Source organism: Chroicocephalus ridibundus, chromosome 2 (assembly GCF_963924245.1).
Source record: "Chroicocephalus ridibundus chromosome 2, bChrRid1.1, whole genome shotgun sequence".
NCBI classification, from domain to species: Eukaryota; Metazoa; Chordata; class Aves; order Charadriiformes; family Laridae; genus Chroicocephalus; species Chroicocephalus ridibundus.
In genome coordinates this window covers 50508830-50533033 of record NC_086285.1, presented here as the reverse complement: position 1 = coordinate 50533033, position 24204 = coordinate 50508830, and the positions used below count along the sequence as shown (strand labels likewise).

Here is a 24204-nt window from a genome sequence, read left to right as displayed (position 1 = left end):
TTGCTAGGGGCATCTCGAACCACCATGAAACTTCTAGTACAAACCATCAAAAAATTCCCTTCTTAGGCCTTGATTTATAATTAACCTTCACTCAATTAACATTTAGCACATGAATGAGCTCAGTCGAGTTCCTTAAGCATACACCTCAGCGTGCCTCGACAGCCAGGGCAGCGGCCAGATGCTAGCGAGAGCTCTGGGTGTGCTTACGGGATCAGGCTTTTACAAATCAAAATCCTGAAGGGAGAGATACCCTTTTTTTTTTTTTCTTTCTCTTTCTCTTTTATGCTTCTGAAATGGATTTTGTTCTGTACACACAGAGGAATCACAGCAATCTTTGATACTAAGAGTTATGTTTTAGAGGGAATTGGTACTAAGAGTTATGTGTAACAGGGAAAGATGTAGCTGTAATGTTTTATGAATGCTGTGAGAGTAGCTGCAGTTTTTGCAGTACAGAGAAATGTGTCTTCTCAGTTCCTTGTAAACAAATGTTTTATGCAGCCATTAGAGTCAGGAAGACAACTCCGTACCAGCTCAGGATCTACTGAGATCAGACAGTTTCTCTCTTAGCCTTGAGTGCCAAAAATTTCCTAAAAATTTATTAGATTCTGTCTCTTCTGAAAATACCACTGGAGTACCCCACTAAGTCAGATCTGGCCCGCAGAGTGAGTATTTATTCACTACCAAAGCTCATAAGGAATTGCCTCAAAGTATAAAAGAGATAAGGCAAGAAAAACAGAAAGCTGTAATTTTTCCTACCAGTCTTATTCTTTTGTAGGACCACATACCGTTCAATTTCGTATGTATATAATCCTCCCGGTTCCCTTTCTTGTATTTTTTTAAAATGCAACAAAGGAGAGATCTCTTTGTTAATAGCTCTCGAGTTTTACTGGTTCTTTCTTTTGGTGACCCATTGATATTTACAGGCAACAAGTAAGATCTCTATTCCATAAGGCTTTGATTTGCTGCCACCATAGAAAAACTAAACAGGCAGCAACTTGTAGTAGCGTACAGCGTAAATGCAAATCAAACTTTGTTAAACATGACTGCTGGCTCCAGATACCCATCAGAGCTTGATGGCTTATGTACATATATCGGTTTTCAGCATTAAGAAAAAAAGAAAATTGTGTGTTCTTTACAGCAAATATATTAAATGCACGTTACAAGAGCAATCAAACTGCAATTTGCTTTATGTAGTATTTGAACTGGTTTTTTTTGTATTTGTCATGCTTTGCTGTAAGCTTTTCATTTTTTTCATTGCTACAGCTTTCTTTTCCAGAGCTTTGCATATAACTGACGGTGAATTTCCAGCTACCTGGTGGTGTCATTTAAACTAATAAATTCTTACAAGCCCTATCTGATGGAAAAGGTATTGGCATCCTAACATTGGTAGCTTACAAGCAGCACTTACATTGGCTATGATTGAGTTTTGGTTCTTTGTACTGTATTTATACTCAGTATTTTTATCCAAAAAGAAAAATTCCGTATACTTTAGTGTCTCAGCAATCAAGAAGAAAAACAAACATCCACACTCATCTTTCACTGAGGGCTGAGCGTTAAGGGTTGCGTTTTCCAATTTCTTAACGATGAGATGACATCCTATAAATTCCAGTGGTCTCTCTGGAAAAACTCCACTGAATTGGGCGGTTGTAGCAGGGGATGTTTTACGTCAAAGAGGATGTTTCATGTCAGCTTTTAGAGCATGGTACACAGTTAAAGTAGTAATTGTAGATAATCAGATTTCAGTAGATTCCCAGTTCTGCCAGGTGGTGTGGAAGCTGAAGTCTGCATCTTTTTTGAGTTAATTTTTTTTTTGCATTGATCTTAGTCTGTCCGTTCTGTAGACAGTATTTTATGAAGGCGTCTCAAAAAAGTCTTCGCAAACTGATGAGATGCTTGTAGTTTAAATCAAGAAGATTCTTCTGGAGGAATCTGAATTGGGAAGAAGGGGTGCTGTGTTCTTAAAGTGACTTGTGTCAACTCTCTGCCAGAAATCACCTGTCACAAACTCCTTTCCACACATGGTTTGGAGTTGAAGTTACTCTTCAGAGAGGCCATAGTTCCTAAAAGCCAATCATGACTGAATGTGCTAGCTCAATTAACAAGAGGCGTCTTCAGTCCCTTGTAAAAAATAATTACTGAGTCTCTAAGAGGTCTGTAACCAGAGTCGCTACTAGCCCTAACGTATCTATACTCAACACTTTTATCTTTGCTGTGCTGCTTATTCCCATTCAGTTGTCAGATGTTGGCTCTATGCTGATTTCTACACATGTATATTGACTTCTTTATTGACTGCGGTGGTGATTTTCACTCCAGGAGACAGTCTGTGCCAAATTACCGCTGACATGAGGATCTTCTCTGTACTTCAACATCACATTATATCTGTTCTGTGCTGTCTTGCAGTGTAACCCAATCCATCCTTGCTTGCTGGAGGTCAGCTATCAATGTGTGGAGCCCTGTTAAGTGTTTGACCTCACTGTCGATATGTGGCAAACTCAGGAAGGGCCACGATGTCCAGAACCAGATTCCGAGTTTCCAGGTTTGAGATGTGATCCCTCACACCAGCACGCAGAGCATGGGATCTGCTGGATGGGGCCCAAGTATCCAGCAATTCTACTGGGAAGCATGTATTGGGCTCATTTTTTAGCAAGAAAATATGCTGGTTTATGGGAGGATAGGTGAGGGGGAAAGCAGTAGTCCAGATGGAGAGTTCAGCAATGGAGCAGCCCAGTCCTCATCTACCAGCATCACCACTCCAGGCAACCCCTGTGGTCACCTTAACAAAGAGCACTGCTGTTCCTCTACATGATGAGCTGCTGCCAACACACCCTCTGTCACGCTTTGTGGCCCAAATCTGCCTTCTCTCTTCCAGCGAGAAAATGGCCTGAATGCCAGCACTGAGCACAAGCTGTTGTTCCAAACAAGCCCATGCTTTGCCAGCTCCTGGTCCAAAGGCTGCAGACAGAAACCTGAAGCCTGTCCCCAGAAGTGGCTCAGTTTGATGAGCTGCTGTGCCAGTGGCACTTCTGTACGTCTACCAGAAAGAACAGGTTTGGCAAAGGGCTGAGCAGGAATTGCCATAGCAACGGAGAGTGCAGCAGGACGAGGAGCCGTAAGATGCTGCAACCTGGAAAATTCCTGTACATCTTACACAGGAGGGGACAGCAGCAAAATGGATGTAGGAACTTGAGTATGTCTTTGCAGGGTATCAGCTTTCGCTCACGCTTGTCCATGCTGTCACTCAATGTCCTCTGCAGCAAAGACATGACGTTACAAAGTCTCATATGAGAGACAAAAGTTCCCTATACAGTGTTCATCCATGGACATCTTTAAAATCTCTGCTTTTCTTTCTATCCACACATCAGCCAGATCTCTCTTTCAGGATCTCACAGTTCTCTGTTACCACGTCTGCTGCTAAATTTTACACTAAAGCTCCCTTCAGCTTTTTTCTTTCCTGGAAGGTTATAATGTGCTTTTTGAATGTGTTTGCCATATTTAACAAATGTAAGTGTTACTTTTCTACTTTCTCTGGCCACAGGATTAAGAAGCAAGGCTTTGTAGATAAGAATACCCTCTGACATATAATTGTCCCATACAGCCTTGGGATCAATACTGCCCTCAGAGTAGATACACAGCTCCCGTTTGTGCTGATGGAAGTAGCTACATAAATAAAGTACATGAAATGCAAGGGTCTGTAGCCTTCCTATGAAGCAATAAAATATTTTTTTATTCCTTTCATCCACATCAATCTCTATTCATCCAACCAGTTCACAGGAAAGGCATTAGCTGCTAACTGCTCCTCACTTCCTCGGATGCCAAACCTCCATAAGACTGTACATAAACTGAGCTTTGTGTAGCCTCAAGAGCTTGTTTTTTCTGTCAGAGTGTGTGTGCATAGCTCCCACTAACTTCTGAAGGTGTTAGACAGTATATATGTATGTGTACAGTACGGAGAATAGACTTCAAAGCTTTGCCTTCAGTAGCATGTCCCTTAAATTAGTGGCAGATGTTTTTCAGCGTACCCAGTTGAGAAGTGGTTAGCCAGGTCTATCAGACAATTTCTAAAAGCCTGATCCAAAAGGACTTTCACAGACTGTGGATGTTTATCGTGGGATGTTCATGTCACCAAGAGGTAAACAACTGGCAACATAAATACATCGTATTCCTAAGTAAACATGTATTTACCTATGCCTGGGTCAGAAGTGGGTAGATGATGGGAAAAGCTGCAGCTGGGACTCACAAGGATCTTGCAGGATGCCCGTGGGCAAACGCAGGAAAGTAGATTGAAAAAAGCTTTTCTGGCAAAAATTTTGCCCATTGAAAACGCTGGATGTGAATTGGTGTCAATGACAACGTTGTTTATAAGATCTTGTGCTGATGCTGTCCTAAAAGTAGACTCTAGCAAAGTAGCAGGGATGCTCCCTGAAGATGTTTCTCCTTCTGCATGTTTAGGAGCATAGTTTTGGAGGTCACTTTTTCAGCTTCCAAGGGACATAATCTTTGCTTAGCCAGCTAAGTAGTTAGGTTTTTGTACAAAGGCAAACTGTTTCAACAGGACAGATCATTGCTAGAACACAAACCTAGCCCTGAGTTTCCCTTATGCCACATAATTACCAGAACTCCTGAGCTGTTACCTATTTAGCCTTTTAATTTTTGGTTGTTCTGTATCAGGAAAAGAGCAGGTTTTGAATCTTCAGTTACTTTGGCAACTGGAACAATTGTTTTTTTCTTCCACAATCAATAAGGGCTCTAGAACCATTGGAAAAAATCCCAGATTTGAGAAAGAATATAGAAGTGTTTATTTGTACCAACACTGCACACTTTGTCCATTGGGTTTCTCGTTAATGTCATGTTCTTGCATTATAGGCTTTTTGTTTGTTTGTTTTGTTTTTTCTGTAACCAAGAGATGTCCATTCCAAAAGGCACTGTAAAAACTCTGGAGGAAAAGGTGACATGGCAAACCCCTCTTGAAGAGCACTTGTGAGAGAGGAAGACTTTTGAGAGAAGAGAAACCGCAATGTCTAGAAGTGGTCTAAAAGATCTTGACCCATCTTGTTAACAATAGCCAAGATTCTTCAAGCCTGAAAAAGAGAGTTAAAATTCAGTTTACACTGGTATTGGCGGCTGTCTCTCTGCCTCCTCTCTGTACTTCTTTCATGCAGCGAAAAACTCAAGTCAGTTTTGTTATTGTTTATAGGAATTTTTGCTTCCTGGCTTTTAGTGCTGTCAGCAGGAATATTATCAAACAACTTATTCGATTTTATATCCTGATAAATTTAGCTCTTCAGATTCTCACAGAGAGCAGAGCTATGTTACCCCTGGGTGTTGTTAAGTTGAAGAGCACAAGTTACTATTTATTTTAGGGTGCCTCTAACCTAAAATAGGGGAAATTCGAGTATCTGGGAAGAAACTTTGGATTTTGAGAAAGACTAGAAGATTAGATACAGTCTCAAAAAGGACTGGTGTCCACCTGGACCTTTTCTTTCTGTGAACGTGGATTGGGTCATTGCTCGGCCTCTGCCTGCTTGCTACAGTGTAGTAGACATTAAAGTGACATTAAACAATTTCACAAGCTTTTCTGCAGTTCAGAATGACTGTATCGAAGCTTTTGCTTTTCAGTCCCAACCTACCCAGGGCTTTATAAAAGCAGGCGGAGAAGACAGCTGTAGTTTGACATAGAATCATAGAATCATAGAATGGTTCAGGTTAGAAGGGACCTTAAAGATCATCCAATTCTAACCCCCATCCTGGGCTGACTTGTTGGAAACAAAGCCCCTTTAGAGGCATCGCTGCGACACATCGACAATATCACAGTTATCACATCACAGCGATAGCCCAATATATACCTTCCCAATTACAGGCTGAAAATAGTTATGAGAGAGGATAAGGGTATGAATCAGATGAGGCACATGAGTTCCGTGGACATGTGTAAGTTTCCCCTTGGGTTAACTCTTTTAGCACCGCTGTTAGCACTGCTTTTAAAGACCGTTGCAAAGTCTCTACAATCTCATGCCTTTTTTCCTTTCAGACAAGCCCTGCGGGGACCCGCCGTCCTTCCCCCACACCATCCTGCATGGCCACACTGGCTTTGAAATGGGGGATGAGCTGCTGTACGTTTGCGCCCAGGGGTACATCATGGGCAACAAGGAGACAGCCTTCACGCTGCTCTGCGACAGCTGCGGGGAGTGGTACGGGCAGGTTCAAGCCTGTGTCAAAGGTAAGCTCGCCTGGCACACGGAGCATCCCTCCGGGAGGTCGCAGCCTCCCATCAGCCCAACTGAAATGTTTTCAGGCTGACAGGGGTGTCTCCTGGGCATGGGCGGTCCCCCTGAAGGTCTTGGTGACTGGAGCATCAATGTCTTGGCTGACCCAACAGGGTTTTTACAATCCTGTTGGTAGGTATCTCCAGTAAACCACAGGAGAGGATAGTTTATTCATACTTATATGAGCATGAAGTTTATTTCTGGGTAGCAGGAGCCATTCAAAATAAAAAAATTTGCATTTTTAATGCCATTATAATTTTTTTCTGTGTTCGCTAACCCATTTCAGGGATTCACTGGGTCTTAGCCCAGGGTTATCACTCAGCTCCTGCCTTCCAGTCCACCATCTTCCTTCCTTTTCCCACAATTCCATTTTTCTTTAGTACTGAACATAATTTTTAATTACTGGAAAATAACCTTCACCTGTATATTTAATACCAGAATCAGCCCCTTTCTGGAAATCAGCTGTTTACAATCTCGTATGTGCTCATTGTGTTACTGGATGAGGTTTGTAACTTTTCAATGTACTTCGTTTACTCAAGGAAAGCGATTACTACGGATGTTGCAAGAAATATCAGAGGTATTTTGTTCAGGGTAGTTCAACAGCCAATGCCCAGGCAGCATTAATGAGCCAAAGTCATTGCTTACCAGATAAAGTGTACAATGCAGGTTTTGTATGTCTTCTGCTATGTTTATTTTCACATGAAGCCACAGACTTGCTACAGAGCAGGCTACTGAAATGAAAACTTGGTGTTCTCACCTGTGGGAACCTAGAGCAAGTACAGAGAAAAGCTGGTGACTTTTTGTAGGCAAGCACCAAGCATGGCCTGCACGCCAATAACATCTTTCCTTACCATAGATATTCTGAGGCTGTCCATGGCTTTATCACCCGGTCACCAGCCTTACGTGGTGCTACACGCTGAGGCCCCTGAGACAGAATCCTCCTTAGAAGGACAAGATGCCATGGTGGTACTGTGGCCACACGGAGACAGGGGTCAATATAGCTCAAGAGCACAGCAGACCCATATGCAACCGCCCCCTCTTCTTTATATTTACTAGGTTAAATTGAGCTGACCAATTGACATGACAAGAGGTAACAGGCACAAACTTGAATATAGGAAGTTCCACCTCAACATGAGGAGGAACTTCTTTACTATGAGGGTGGCAGAGCACTGGAACAGGCTGCCCAGAGAGGTGGTGGAGTCTCCGTCTTTGGAGACATTCAAAACCCACCTGGACGCGTTCCTGTGTAACCTGCTCTAGGTGACCCTGCTCTGGCAGGGGGTTGGACTAGGTGATCTCCAGAGGTCCCTTCCAACCCCTACCATTCTGTGATTCTGTGATCCTTTAGGTGTTCTTGGATTTTTGTTGGGGACGCAAAGTAGGTAATACAATAACTGTCCATCTTTTAAGCCCCAGACCCTGTCCACTGGCTCATGAGAAGCTGGTTTGGCTGATCTGAGCTTTTACGATCCCTTTCATACTAGTTGCTTTAGCACTTTTGAACTTCTGGCTTTATATACATGATAAATGCTGCTTCCTTTTCGTATGTTAGGAAAAATAAAGGCCTACGTAAATTAAGAGAACTGGCTGTGCCACAGAAGAAGTCTGTGACAGAGTGGCAGAAATACAACTTGGGCTAGAGCTAAGCAGTGAGAAGAAAAGCTTAAAGAACTGTATTATTTTTTAATTTGCCCCATTAAAAAGGCATGCAATTTTTATCTTGCACTATGATTTCAGGATTTTTTCTACAAACACATCAGTAGCTACCCAGATATTTACTCCATTAAAAGGAATGAAAGTGAATTTTCTTACCAAATAACTTGACTCAAGGAATCAGGCTTTTAGTTAGAAAATAAAAAACAAAATGTAAAAGCTCTGGGAAATTATAATAATGGTATCTCCTTCATTTAAACCTTCAAGAAAATCCACCTTTATATGGTAGTTAAGTTCTGCAACAAACTTTTAACTTTCCCCTTGTTTAAACATAGGCTAAACAGTACCATGGGTTTGGACGTGGATGCAATCCGAATTCTGCTTTCTCATTCTGCTTCTCATGTTACCCTGCTCAGTGCAGAAAGCTCACAATTTCTCCAATATTTAAGAACAGTCATCAGAGTATCTTACTATTTTTTTTCAGAGAGATATCACACCTTTAGGATGATATTTCTGGCAAAACGGATAAATTTTAAGCAGAGGAATGGGCAGCTGTTGGGTAGCTGAGCTGGAGCTACCAATATATAGTCATATATATCCATTTCGGAACCTATATATTCCTTAATGCCCAGGGGCTTGCAAGGAGTTATTTTTACTCATGAATATGTACCGGCAGGCAGTGGATAACCATGAGAAAACGTCAAACTTGTTCTTAGTAGAAATGGGTCATGTCTGCGCACCAGGGAATCAGATATTCTAAACCATCCAGATGATAGTATAGACCTACCAAAAAAAAAAATAAAAATTCCAACATCTTTGTGAACTATTTCAGCTTCCAGAACTGTTCTTACAAACAGCAGTTCAGATGATTAAGTGAAATAGTGCAGGGAGTGGAGGAGGAGCGTGGAGGGAGAGAAGGAAAAAAGAGTATCTGCAACTGATACCCCGGTGGGTCTGAATCTGCTGTAATCCACAGCAGATTGACGTTTCTCTTTTCCTTCACTGAGGTTAGTGAAAATGCTAACTTTATCACACATAGAAATAAAACGGTATTACACCAAAGTAAGGAAGGGAAAGAATCAGGCCATTTAAGTTGTGTGTGTGTTTCACTGTTTTCCCTGGATAAATAGTCTTATTTCCCCTGTTTTGCCTGAGCCTTCCACACAGCCGCAGGGGAGAGAAAAATATTTTTAAAAGAAATAGGAAAGTGTGGCTGTAAAATCACAAACATCAACACTGGAACTTGGGAGCAGATGTAATATTGTGGATTATGATTTTTAAAATGATTTAAATGTGGACTTCATGCTGAGGGGCTTCCTTTGATTAATGTTTTTCAAACACTTTAAGGACCTAGGATAGAACATACAATATGTGTTCAATTAATAATTATATATTCAATCCTCCTGATGACAATTCTTTAAGAAAGGAGGCTTTACAGGAAGACTGAAATGTGCAATACTGTGGTTCATTATTTTTAAAAACCGAAGAATTCAGTGAAAAAGAACAACAACAAAAAGGAATTTAATTAAAAGAAACCTGATTTACAGTTTACAGATATTTTGGGGTCCTAGGAGAGAGGAGAATAATTAAGTACTCCAGAAGTCAGCACACACACTACTTTTTAAGTGCTTGGAAGCAAGGGAGTAACTTCCCTATCATGAAGGTTAATGATCGGACTTAACGGAAAATTTATATCCCTGTTGGCAGCATTTCTGTCCCGACTGTCTCACATCAGAGGAAAGATGGTCCTGAAGCCACTTGGATGAAGTGCTATGTTTAGAGGCTGGTAAGATGATACGGTTCCCTTGTTCTGCATCTGCGCTGGGTGAGCAACTGGAAATGTGCAGTGTCCCCGCTGCTCCTACACCAACACAACTGGGCCACAGGGGGAAAACTCCGGCCAGAAGATTAAAAGATATAAGGCCTGTTCCTACATCTTGCACTGCCTCTGAGACCTGGAGCAAGTCTCTAGACTATTCTTTAGAGAAGTCACTAGACTCCACCTCATCCACGAACAAGTGATAACCTTTACCCAGCTCCATAAAGCTTTCTGAGATTTGCAGGTGACCCGCTTGGTAACATTGCCACATTATAATGCCCAGCTTTACATTCCCAGTTGCTCACCCAGAGCAAATACAGAGTTGAAGAACCATCATCATGGCAGCGTCTAAATATAGCACGTAAATTTCTTTGAAGTAGCTTTATGATCATCTTGCCTCTCTGTTTTGATCCAGTTAGAGAGATACAGTCCATTCTGTATCTCTCTGTCTGTGTCATACAGTCTATCAGCACCCAGGATGTCAGCGTACGACCATACAGTCGGCAAATTTGCAGACTAAATGCCAAAAAAATATTATGCATCAATACACGTATAATCCAAAATATGTGGCAAACTTGGCTATAGGCATAACTGAACAAAATAATTCTGGGGGTATAGTAAGGTATTTTGGATACAGTAAAGTATGTTGGCAATTAGGAAACCAGTTCATTGCAAGTGGCTTTAATGTGCATTGCGCACACCAGGTAATGGACTGTAATTTTTAATCAAGATGCTTTTTAAGAAAAAAAAGTGTCTCTGTATAGTTAGTGTTTCCTGCAATTTCTCATCATGAAAAGACGCTGTGTTCTAGCTGAAAACACAGGGATATTCAACCCAACAAAGCAACCTTAAGCAGAGAACAGGGAAATACATGGTTTTTCGCGGTTTATTATTTTTTCTGTTTCTGTGGAGAGAACACATTTGTTTCACAAAATATATCCTGAAGATTGGCATTGTAGTAAGGTCTCAAAGCAGCTGTATACGTGCCACGCTGTGGCTGTCCTGCAGGCACACAGACTAAAGCAACTGTTGCTAAATGACAGTTGTTTTATTTTTCCCAAAATGAACCACGGGTTCAATATCAGGAGCATTAATACTAACATTTCAGTGGCGGTGGGGTGTCAGGGCTGCATCGCATTAGGCTGTGTCCTTGAGAGTTTGCTTCCTCAAAGGAAAGACAGATTAAATGGCTGGGAAATCATGTCACATCTCTGCCCTAAAACTGGCTAAGAAGAATGTCATATATTTATCCTCTTCCCTTGACTGCTTTGGTGTTTTTTTTTCAACTACAAGCTTGTGGCAGGGGAGGTCATATCTTCTGCACATCTAAGAAATCTCTCCGGTGTCAATACTTGGATATTTGTCTAGTGCATTCAGAGCTGGTCTCACTTTTCCACAATGAGAACCGTACTTGTGATTTCAGTGTAAGGAGGATTCGGCTGACCTTGACCACCTCTGAAAGCTTCACCTACAGCTCCCACCCTTTTTGCCTGATTCAGCTGTTCTTATTACTTCAAACATTGTTTTCAAGAACAGTATTGATTCCCATTCATGTAATCTGTAAACATGACTACCCAGCACCCTTTAATGCTTTTTCTTTTTTTTTTTTAATGGCTTCTGGTCTTATTTAGGAATGCCTTTTTTTTTTTTTTTTTTTGACAGTGCAAAGGGAGAGTTGTAACACACATATAAAATAAGCAACAAAATATGTCCATGGCCTGTCCAAACAATTGTTATGACAAACTCTGGTTCTCTTTTCAGGTCTGTCACTGAGCGGTTGTATTAGATTAATGTAAAGTATCGATCTGGCATGAACCGATTCTGCCAAATGGAATTAGTTTTAAAAATTATGATGGGTTATTTATTTATATAAGCAAGCTTTCTGCTAGAATAAAAACCTCTTGTAGCTGTTGGAAAAGACAAAAGGCAACACAAATTCTGTCTAGTGTGCTCTGGTTGATTGGAGAGAAGTGTGTCCGTCTGCCTGATCCAAGTCAAATGGATGATTTCTTTGAGATGCTGTAGTTCACAAATCTGACTGATCTTAGGCAAGTCGGTCTACATGCACTTTTCCTTCCCACCCTTAAAGACAGATGCCGGCTTGTTGATATTTGCTGTAACTACTTTGAGTTTCTTAGAATAAAGATGTTTTTATGCAGTAGAAATGTTTATAGTGATGGTCTACATAGAATCAAGTTTCAATTTCCTGTACTCCAAAAATACATCCAGAAAATATGCAGCGCGCTTTATGGTTGTCCAAAATAGCAACACTCAAAATAGAGCTCGGATGCCAATATGCTATCTAGAAGAAAAATTAAACTGATCCTAGAGTGTGGAAAACCAGGCTCTTTGTTTTTGCCTGTCTCTGTGTTTGGTCGCTGTTTTCACATTAGGATCAAAAGTTGAAGGAGACAAAAGCTGTTCAGGACTGGATGCTTCCCAGAAAGGACAAGGCTGAATTAAAAGGATTTTACCTTTTAATTGAGCTTTACATCTTTGGTAGTATGCCATTTCAGCATCTGTTGCTGTAAAATGTTCATTTCAGCCTCAGTAATCCCTCAGACAGTGAATCAAAACTCACTGATCCTTCAGTCTGCCAGAGCAGGGCAGGGGAAGATGTAACAATGACCAAATATAGAAAGTTTTTGGTCTTGGACTAATTAATTTCAGTGCTGGCTCTTCTTAAAACCAGACCTGCCTGGGTAGGAAGAAAGATGCAACCACTTTTAAATCAGTTTGCTAGCTGTTTTAAAAATGTGTATAATTAAAGCTTACAACTATTTGGATAAGAGGTGGAGCTCAATTGACTTTGGTTGTTGCTCTTCAGTGCTGAGACTAAAATTCAGAGAGCTGGAAAGCTTAAGAAAGTGCTGAGGAGGTGAGCAAAGAGAAGTGCAAAAGTTGTGCAATCTGTTCCTGGAAAATCAAGCTCATGGCTGACTTAAAAGATTGTCATGGTAACACAAACTCACTAAATATCAAGTCCAAGCCCCATTTGAAGGTCTGAGGCCCAGAAGAAAGAATAGAATATTATTACTGTGTAAGTTAATTCAGGATCATATAAATCAAAGCTTCGGAGGAAGGGGGTCTGTATTTCCTTTGATGGTTTGAGAGCTCAATAGTTGCTTTCATTCTGGCATCCCGTAAGCTAACATTAGTTATGTTGATAGTCTTTGCTATAAACTATACAAATACAGGAGATTGCGTATGAAAATACATTATAGCAGCTTTACAACTTGGGCTACAATCTGATTGTCAGAAGGAACAAGACTCCCTTATGCGGTGACGAGCAGCGCATAATGAGCTCCAATCTCAGGCTCTCTTTAGACTACAATGGGCTTTTTCTTTCCTCAGCTGAGTACTAAGAAAGCACCGATTCATTTCTATACATGCAGGATCAGGCCCAAAGACAAGCAGGTTTGATGGAGACTTGATTGATGATTCAATAAACCCATAATATGTTCTGATAGACTGAGGACTCTTATTTTCCTAGGAGCACATGCTCTTTCCTGTTGTGCCTCCATAGGACTTTCTTCTCAAGGGTTGAAAGTACACAGCAGGAGAGGCACTAAAGGGGAAGAGCTTCAAATTCTATAGAAAGCACATTGCTATAGTTGTTCAGCATTCACCAGTGATCTATACTGGTCAATAAGCCGAATACTAGCTAACCAAAGAATAGGTCTGGAGGAAACAACACAAGCAAATGACTAATTTTTGTTCACGGGTGCGTGTGCATGCACTAGAACACCATAACATAGAAATCAATGTTTCATCCTCAGCTGGATTACTGTAGTCTGAAAAATAGATGAGTGGCAAAAATAGAGGTACAGGAGACATACAGGTGAAGACAGACTGGTGTGATGATTCATCTCAAAAAAGAAAACAATGACCATCGCAGCTGGTAACTGGTTCTCACATTACGATGTTCGAGTTCACATATATCCAATGGACACCTATAGGCTGTCATGAGACATTCTGGGCTTTAGTGAAGCAGGCTTGCCAGATATCAACTTTTAGCAGGAGTCTGGATGGTAAGAGGACAAAATGGCTTGAGGCACCGTTTCCATGCAAAGAGAGTGCCAGGGAGAAAAATTCTTAAGTAGAAAGCGAGTCAAGGGACAAAGTGAGACTAGCATTTGATGGCTATTATAAGTGCTACATAGTGATGGCCAGTGCCACACAGAGCTTCAAAAATACGTTGCTAAAGTGCTTTGGTATTCAGAGGTACACTCCAGTCATTAATGAAAGTCTGAAATACTGTTGGAAAAGATTTTAGGATGAATTTGAAAAGTGAGAGTCCTACCAGGAAGCTTTCCACTCTGAGAGCTGGATTCCCCTGTCTGTTAAGGTGTCTTTGCACCAGATGGAAGTTTTTTCCTGCTTTGGAGAGGACGGAGAGGGTCTAGAGGATTACACGAGCAGATGAGGACACCGGGACCGGGAGGGAGAGGGGTCCGTTGTTGGTGCTGTTGTATCATGCGCAGGTTTCACCCTACAGCCTTGCTGTGAGATGAGAGGACCTGCTGAGAACATCCAGTTCGCCAGCATGATAGCTTTCACAGAGGTATTAACTCTCCACAGGCTATGTCGCACATTTCGGTTTCCTCAGCATAACTGCTTTGGTTTATGGTAGACCAGACGCTATTCCAAGAAAAATACCTTTTGCTAATACTCATTCTGTTCTGGCACCTGGCTTAAGCTGCTCTGGCAAAAAGTTAGCTGGTGTGAGCTGTATCACCACTAAGTGTTTTTGGTCAGACTGGTTTTGACGATATTTCTAATCTTTCTTAAGAGTAGACCAAATATGGCTCTGCCAGAAGTCTGGGAAGCAGTCTCCAAGGAGAATGTGACTCATTCGGAAATTGAGGTGGGCCCCAGATGAAAATGTGATTCAAAGTTGGTTAAGTGTAAAAAGGCAAAAAAAGATAAGGCTTTATGAATGCATTGATTTGTAATACAGCTTCTCCTATTAATTTCTTGTTCCCCATGTCATGCCAGGTCTATTGCTTCACTGTCTTCATGAAAGACTAAACACTCTCTTAAAAAGAAAAATTCTCACCCTGAATCAGTTTGTTTTATTTTCCATATCCCAAGGCACTATTTTCTAGGACTTTTAATGCCAGCATAAATCTCAGCAATTACATCAACTTTCTATGGAGTAAAACTTGTGTGAGCTGAAAATCAACCACCCTGTCTAGTTTGGAATATTTTTCATTGAGCTAAGGTTTTAGAAGAGTGGAAGAAATATAAATTACAATGCATTATTTCATTCAAATTCAAACATTTAGCTTCAGGCTTTGACTCAAGTCTATTTTGCTATGAGTGGTAGGTCTGTTGAGGCATGGGGGGTATTTCTAAATCAAACTCAAACTTTGTGATGAATCTGCTCCTCTGTTGCACTTAGTTATTTTTTTGCTGGTTTGGTTTTGTTGTTGTTTGGTTTTTTTTTCTCTTTTCTTTTTGCTAGCATTTAGTTTCTTAAAATTGGAAGTCTGAGAGTTGCTTACGGACACTATTGTCTTGATACCTAGGTGTTAGGCTTTACGTGTTGGAGGCAGAGTTTTCTATCCTTGCAGTCATGTGTACATCTTGCTTTCTTCAGATGAAGATGAGCAGAACTCAGTGTCAGCTTTGGTGTGTGGGGGTCTTCCTCGGGCAGCTCTGAAGAGCTCTCATGGAATGAGAAATACCATTCAGCTCACCTGGCCCCAGGTGTCGTATCACTGCAACACCAATGCCATTGAAGAAAAGTAGTATAATGATCAAAAAACTGAACATAAGGTACTGAATATAATCCTTTAAAATCAACTGGCTTAAAAGGGATGAAGTTGTTATAAAACTTCTAGTTTTTTGGTGGTTTTTTTTTTTAAAGTCCAATTGTGAATTGATTACTTTTTGCTATACACTCCTCTCCACACCCATTTCTTGCTTGAATATGATGAAAAATTTTCCTCAAGTCTGGCAAAAAGAGTCATGTTAGGGAGAGTGAAGGTTTGAGAAAACAATAAGCAGGAACGAGGACTTGTTTTTAAATCTGGATAGATATTAGCAGTTAGCATTGACACCTATCCTGATTTTCTTAAAAAACTTGATATTGACTATCAGCTTATGGTGGACCATCCCCTTTTCAAATAAACAATAACATTGAATGAAAAATGCTGTCTAAAAGTCACTCCTCATTGCACCTTTCTTCTTGGTGTGTTGTAACAAATGAGCCCAGGGCTTTTCTGAAGGAATTAAATGTTAGCTTTTGTGGGTTTTTTTCATGTTTCTAGATGAAACTGAGGCACACATTGACTATGAAGATAACTTTCCTGATGACAGATCAATACCTATTGTTGAGAATGAACATGTCAATGGCAAAGAAGAAATGGAGCAGGAGCAAGAACAGCTTTCCTTCAGTAAAAGTTCAGAGGAAGGAAGAACTGGAAGTACCAAAGGTGTTACTCAGGACACAGACACCTCTGAAAAAGGAAGCAGGGCACCAACTGAATCCCCGGTGTCACTCCTAAGTCAAAAAAACTTGTTTTGGTTTCCATCAGAGGCTTTCAGTGAGCCTGAATCAGAGAGAGAGACAGATGATTCCACTAAAGCACAGTTTTCTGAAGGTGATGATAACCACATTGGAGTGAAGACAGCCTACGATGAACCTGGTGCCAAAATGTTTTATGACAGTGAGGATTTCCCCATTGGACCCATTCTCACAACTAATGATACAAAGGCAGAGATAGATGCAGTTGCCATCACTGACGAGTCGTGGTTAGATGGCTATCCAGTAACGCAGGAAGTGGTAGAGGATGATGAAGAGGAGGGGGATAAAGTTGATGGTTCGATGGGAACAGAAGATGATGTTGTCCTCACGACTGACCAACCCAATCATGTTGAAGTAAGAAAATCGGGCAATGGTAGCCCAGCTCCAGAAGAAGGTTTAACACAGATTGTGGCAGCAACAACAAGGATAGATGATGAAGGTGCCAAGGAGACACCGGTACCACTTACATCAGTGAGTGGTCTGGAGAACCTGAGTGTGAGCAGAGGTTACGACGATGCCGCCTGGGACCACCCAACTACATCTCTGGAAACTGTGACTCAGGAGCCTGGTACAACGACGCTGTTTGACATAACCAGCTTAAAAACGTCCCTGTCAGAAACCTCTGTGATGGTCAGCCCCTCCGATCACACTCCGTACGCAGAACCAAAAGAAACAACCGCCTACCCAGCACAAGTAGCAACCACTGCGCCAGCTCCAGATATCATTACTGACACGTCGTCCCAGGAATTAGCTGAGCAAGAAAACCTCACCCAGGGCCTTGGAGAAAAGCCCGTCCCCACTTCTGAGCCGTGTGAGGGAGAGGATTGTCCCAAGTCCAGTAAAGGTGCTATCATAGCAGTAATTGTGATTCTTCTCTGCTTGTTACTGGTTGCAGCTGTCCTGGCTGTGTGGTTTTTCAAAAAACGGCAGCAGAAAAATTCTGTCTATAAACTGAATGGAAGGTGTCAACCCAGGCATCATTGCTACCACCACTACCACCACCAGCACATCGAAATGCAGAAAGTCTAACCAGGGGTCTAACCAGGCAGGGATGCTAGAAATCAGACGCAAAACATATTGATGCTAGAAGGATCACATGACTCATGGATGCTAAAGTCCAGCAGTGCAGAAAGCAGAAAAAAAAAGAATGCTAAAAGAACATAGAAGACAGCAAAGATTTCATCCTTTTGAAATCGCAGTTTAGCATATTCGACCCTTCAGAGCTAAAGAATCTGTACGTTTTTATCACAAGGGTCTTTTGGAGACATCAGCAGGACACAGCGTGCTTGGTAGTACAAATCTACAATTTGTTCCGCTTTTACATTTTGCTCCTATTAATAATAAATTAATTGATTAATTTCTGTGTTACCTGGTTATAATGTAATGGCAGGGCTGGTCAGGCCTTCTTGGTCTATTCTCAGTGGAAGAGGGAAAGAAGGAGGGAAGGAGGGGACAAGGATGTTTTTGGAGCAACCACACATTTGGTGTTTGTTCCTTCTTTAGAACCTGCCCAAGCTGGTCAGGGTAAACCACCGTAACAAATTATTACCCGATGTGTCTTAAAAAGAAAAACTATTTGCTACCATACTTTAATGGATAGTATTGCAATGGTTACTAAGGTACTTTTCTTCAATGTTGTGAATTTAACAAGCCACAAATGTTGGATCATTACGGTCTTTTTCAGGAAGGTGTTCTTTTAGCCTTAGTGAAGAAGTGCCATTCTTATACTAATCTTTTTATAGAATTACGTCTCCCTGGAATTCAGAGAACGCTGTAAGTGCCATTCTACCTTGAGTATCAGCAGGAGAGGAGTCAGAACACCTTTGAATCCAGGTGTTATGATGAATAGCCTCTTATTACAGAGCCAGACAGTGATGAAGCACTTTCCAGGGGAACTCTGTCTGAAGTCGGTTGCTTTTCCGAACACGATACCGACTGACCGAGATACTGAATTTTAATTCACAGCCAGTAGTACCTCTGACAACTGAAGCCACATATAATACTTCTGCCATATGAACTCTGTAGAAGGACTGATTTTCACCGTTCTGCTCTTTCATCAGCTGGAGAGTGTCTGGGGTGGACATTGGGTATGGCAGGTGGGTATCCATTTTGAATGCTGCTTATTGTGGTTTTAAAGATAAAGCAAACCTGGGCAAGTGAGAAATCGCATCCAGTTGATAAAACGCAAACACTTGGCTTCTAGATTGGATGTTAGTGTAAAAACACAGAGGCTTTTCCAACAGCGTGATCCTTTTCAACCAGTTTGGAAAATAAACAGGGAGAGAGGGGAGAAGGTTTTCTAGAATCTCTTAACATAGTTCTGGTGCATTGAGTACAAAATACTCTTCCTTACCTTTCTCTGAATGAAGAGGAGAAAGACTGGCAACTGTGAATAATCTGCAGGTCAGAAATAAATTAATCTGCCACTCTATTGTACAGCCTTAGCCAAAATACATCAGGAGTTCAACACATCAAAATACTGGAGTAAGAAAAGGTGACCGGGTGGAGTTCACCCCATTTTTGTGTTCTGTCCTGAGTCACGGTGATAACCGTCTCAAACTCCATGGAAGGTAGACTCTATGAAATGGAGTGCAGAATTGGGTCCATCATACGTACAGCCATCAAGCTCAGTGCTGGTAAGGAAAGCAAAGCATTTTTAGCCAACGGCTATACGTTATCTTGGAGAATTTGACCTCAGAGTGGTAAGAGTTGAATGCAATTGCCTGGCAAGAGCCGCAGTAAATAAAGGACAAAAACTGTAAAGATTTGTAAATATTCTCTGACATATGCATGACTTTATGCTTTGAATGCATTCTAGACTACGAAATAACCTAGAATTTCTGTTGTAAACTATTTTTTATTCAGTAACGTTTTAAAAAGAAAACCACAATGGATTTCGCACTAAGCAACTTTATGGAGACTGTTAACTCAACTAAAACATACCATCTGTAATCTCATGGAAACATGCTGAAAAATAAATACAGGAACATCCATTAAAAATATTGTTTAACTGAAAGGTAGAAGTATGCGTTACAGTTCTGTGTAGCATCATTCAAAATGAAAAGTCAATGCTATTTGGCTCAGGAACTGAACTTGTGAAAATGAGACTCAAAATATAATTACAAACACAAACTGTACAGGGATCTTATGTGAGATTTAGAAATACTTGTTATTCGTGAACCAGAAGAAAATGTACATTAACATAATGCTTTGGAGGTATTTAAATAAAAATCAAGTTATAAAAAAAAGGGAAAGGAAGTGCCTGTGTGTGTTCTTGTGCAAATCATCCAGTTTTCCCCCATGTTTGTGGAGAAAAGATAGGTCTGTCACTTGGATAATTCTTGTAGAAGACACTTTGATATTAAAAAAAATCTGCTAAAAAGTGTTCAGTTTGGGCTGCTAGCCCAGCTCTCCTCAGAAGAGCATCTACCCCCTTTTGCAGCAGCATCTGCTTGTTTTCACAGTTTCCACTTTAACAGAACGATTCAGGGAGTTTGGGAAAACTAATAAAAATATGGGGATAAACAGCCCAAGAATGATACATTTGACTTAGACCTCCTTTTGTGTGCGAAGCTTGGCTAATCAAAGACAGTAGAGGTGGCGAACAATAAATATAGGACAGTAAATAAAAAATCTGAAGATGATAAGGACAAAGTACAGGGAGGGATAAGTTATCCAGTACAGGAATCAAAAGCTGAAAGTGCCAGCTCTGCGCTGAAATTAGGGAAGAAAAAAAGGGGGAAATATTGGGAGTGATTTTGCGATGGCGACATCCAGTCATTAAGAGACTGATCTGTTGCTCTGTGATAAAAGTCATGTATCACGCGCTTCCAGGGAAGCCACATATTACAACAGGCTGGCCAGAATCAGCTAACTGGTGTTAAAATGGAGACATGCTCTCCCTTTCCCCTCCTTTCCTTTATTAACAACCACCTCTTAACTGATACCCCATTTCGTATAGATCCCGTGCTGCTGTGTCTGTGCAGAGCCCTCTATAAATTCTCTGTCAGGCGGGCTGAGGAGTGACGCTGTGGGGTGTAACATCGGAGCTACCGGCAGCGTTTGGGGGTTCAAGCCCGTGCAACCAGGTTTTTGTACAGAAACTCTGGGATAATGTATTTTAGGTATTCAGTAAGTTCTCTGGCTGCAATCCCCTCAATTTCTGTGCTTGTCCTTCCATTTGCCAGCTAGGGGACAATATATGGTTTGTTGTGCTGTATCGCCTCATTGCATACTGTACCTCAAAAGCTATTATTTTGGGGATTGCATAGATTGATTTTTTTTCTTCAATGAAAAGAATTTATGGGTTTTTTTATATGGAATAATTTTTAATGTAAAGATACAACATAATATGTAGCTGTGAAAGATCAGAATATGTAGCCACGAATGACCATTTTAAAAAAGTCATAACAAGAAACGATTAGCTTGTTGTAACACTTGTCAAACTACAGAATTACCACCAGCACAGCATAATAAACGTTTAATCCCTTTTCAGATAAGTGATAGCGAGAATGGGGCAAAGGCAGAAAGCCCCGTCTTTTTTCTTTAGAGCTAGTAGTCACATAAAGTTACACCTCTGACACCCACATTTCCATTTCAAAGTGAGGAAGTTCCATCACTTTGCAAAAGAAGTAATCAGGAAAACACCACGTTTGTTACTTCGCGCTGCTTAAAGGGCCCACCCCAAAAGGGACATCAAAGGGAAGAAAAAGTTAAAAATAATCAAGGAAAACTTACAAAGTTCTCCTACAGAAAAGATTAGCGTTTATAAACTTAAACAATTCAGAACTCTCTACAGAATTTAGTTTCATTGGTACTCTAAAGAGAGAGAAGAGGGGAGGGAAGAGAGATGGGTGTCTAAACCACGGAATATTTCCTTGCCAAAAATAAATAAATAAAAAGGTATCTATTTATTTTAATATTTTTTCCTAGGCACGGAAGAGGACTTAAGACACAAAACCCTGATTTGCTGGGGTGTGCGACCCAACTTACTTTGGCTATTTCTTACTTAACTTCTTTTTTGTATATAGCTTAAACTCTCCACACTAGGTCATTCAAGTCTTGAGTCACCAGAAAAAAGAAGTCGCTGTTTAAAGTATGGCAGACAACCAAAAGTTCAGACAGCTGCAATGAAGGATTAGTTGTGGGTTTTTCTCACTGCCTTGCTACAAACTGCATCACAGCTCTATGTTCAAACATTATTAAATGGGAATGTTTTCTCTGGCACTGACTGCTTCTCCCCACAGTTTAAGTATTGAATTTTTTTAACTGAAGTAGCTTTGGTTTACAGCTCACATTAGAACTTAAAAACATATTTCCATAGTAGCTGGCATATGCGGGCAACTGTTTATTCTCAGTACCAGCCATAATAAACACTTGTACTTTTATAATCCAACAAATCTTTGTCTAATCACAACTCCGTTTTCAGAGCTGTAAAATTTGCATGCTATTTAAACAATTTTTCATGAAGACTCTCCAGAAATTGAAAGATTTTCTAAGTCTGCCTTCATTATCAGTATAGAGCAGTAATTCACCGTAAAGGATGTGGAGATAGATACACAGCGGACATTAATTGCAAGAGTGCATGGAGAAAAAGCTTTGTAAAGCAGGACACGCTATAGGATTTTCAGAGGAATAGCTTGTCTTGAGGCGACCCGCCTTTAATTCTACCTCGAACTTATTCTGGCAAGTATGAAAAAATGGTTGGACGGGCTTTCCAGGTGAATTGAGAACAGCATCCAACTAACTTTTTGGTTTATATTTTAGCATTCCAAAGCAGTAAAGCTCTGGAAAATGAAGCAATTTGAATTTGCTTTTGGCTCATGTATTGTCAACAGAACTAATGAAGGTCTGCTTGCAGAATCGCTGCAGCAAATGAAAGAGCCCAGCAAGACACCTCAATTCCCGCTGAATTTGCCAGAACTGATCATTCTGAACGTATTTGTTTTTCGTAGCTGACTTTATTGGCTATTGGAATTGCCAAGACACAGACGCGTGGAGCCTGCGATGCTCTTTTATGGGAACAGAATTAAAGTTTGAGCGGAAAACTCACTACCTCCTCTCTTCATTTTTAATGACTATTGCTATTTATGAGGATGAATAGTAAGAAGCCAGTACCACATGAAGAATCACTATCAGTAAGAGCAGGTATTACTTTGAAAAAGATTATATACTTAGCATAATCTGTCAGATACACTGATTTCCAACCTGTGAATCTCTTCCCTTGCCCAAGCTTTAGTTTTTACATAAGATAGTCCTGACAGCCAGCTGTCTTGTTTTTCACGTAACCAGATATCATAGAATCATAGAATGGTTTGGGTTGGAAGGGACCTTAAAGATCATCTAGTACCAACCCCCCTGCCATGGGCAGGGACATATCCACTTCAGTGTGCCGGCATTTGTCACTTGGTTTAATCTTCAGCTTTCAAGCAGTTCCCCGTCACGCAGGACCCCATCCAACAAGAGATCAAGCCCACAACTCGCACTGGGTGCAGACCCTTGTGTGAGCCATGGGCCAGAAGATGGACTTCACCCACCGCTCACCTCTAAGTGGTGACTGAATGACATGCTCAGAATTATCGCAGACTTACTTGTGGGCAGCAACGGAGGACCGGAGACCAAGAGCAGCTACCCAAATAGCCATCCCTGTTACTAGAAATGCGAGCGATTATTAAAAAGTATAATTGTACAGCTCCACAACAAGCAATACTACCACTGAGGTTCATATGAACTTTGTCTCCAGGCTCAGCCCAGTCACAGCAGACACGTGGTCAAGTCAGTCATGCGAACATGGTGGCTTCAAGAAAACGACACTTTCCTGAGCATCAGCATCATATTTGAAGCCTTGTCCAAAAAAGAAATGGAGACAAAATCTAAATATCCCATCAGGGGATGGGTTGGGCAGAAGCTGCTAACATCTGAGGCAGACAACTCACAACTGCAAGAATCTGGGGTGGTAGAAGGGAGGCAAGAACCATATTCCCGCAGCCTCCCAAGAAGAGCCGGCAGGATCAGAGAAGTGGAAGAAAAGACACTAATTTATTGCAGTCACATGTAAATGTTGGCATTTAACAATAGCAGCAGCAGAAGAAAAATCAGTTAAAAGAACCTGAGAATGCTGAAAAAAGCCACAATAAATACTGAAGAACTGGAAGAGGAGCTATTTCTCATTAGAAAAGAACAAAGGTTTGAGAACTACTTGTACTTATTAAGATTGAACTGGCTTGGGACCATAGTAGTGGAAATTAGGAAAGCCAGAAACAATCCACAGACACTTGAACAAAATGAAAAAGGGATCACAGTGCCGTTTCAGGAGGCCACAAGAGTATCAGCTGCCTCCTCAAGTTAAACAGAACAGTAAAGGACATCAGACTTACTTTGTGTAGGCTTAAGAAAAATAAATCATTGGCTAATAGACATCTTAGTAAATCATGAAATCCCCACCTGAGAAGGCACAATGGCAGGGGATTTTAGCTGTAAGGTCGAGAGCTGAGGAAATGACTGAACATGAAAAGAGATCAGCTAAGGAAGCCTTAAAGACAGACTCACAGGCTTACCAGAAAATTGATAACACCCGAGAGACTTGCAATGGTTGAATAACTGTTTGATGAAGAGGAAAAATTAGGGTTCATAGGCGCTAAATGTATCCCCAGTGTAACCCATTGCAGTCAAATGAATCACAAAGCAGGTTAACTCCAGTGCTCAGCGTTTTACTGGTGGAATGAAAATATTACAATATTTTACCACATACTTTGTTCTTTAAAAAAGATTGTAGCGATGAGTGCTGGAGAGGGGAAGGGAGCTCTCTAACTGGAAAGAAATAATTCTGGGTGGCAAACCAAACAGATCCTGGAACTGCCTACTGTAGCATACGCTACTTGCTTCACCAACAGGCAAAATGTGATCAGAAGCTTTATGCACACACGTTATTTCCACACAAG

At 41.0% G+C, this 24204-nt stretch overlaps 1 protein-coding gene across 1 annotated transcript in view; it reads left to right on the top strand.

Annotated features, from left to right (window-relative positions):
* SUSD5 (sushi domain containing 5) overlaps window positions 1-17293 on the top strand; it is a 41532-nt gene extending 24239 nt beyond the window's left edge. Inside the window, exons 4-5 of the mRNA XM_063323928.1 lie at window positions 6026-6214; window positions 16008-17293. Coding sequence (XP_063179998.1) covers window positions 6026-6214; window positions 16008-17293 — 1475 coding nt within the window. The remainder of the gene's footprint in view (window positions 1-6025; window positions 6215-16007) is intronic.
* Window positions 17294-24204: the final 6911 nt, after the last annotated feature.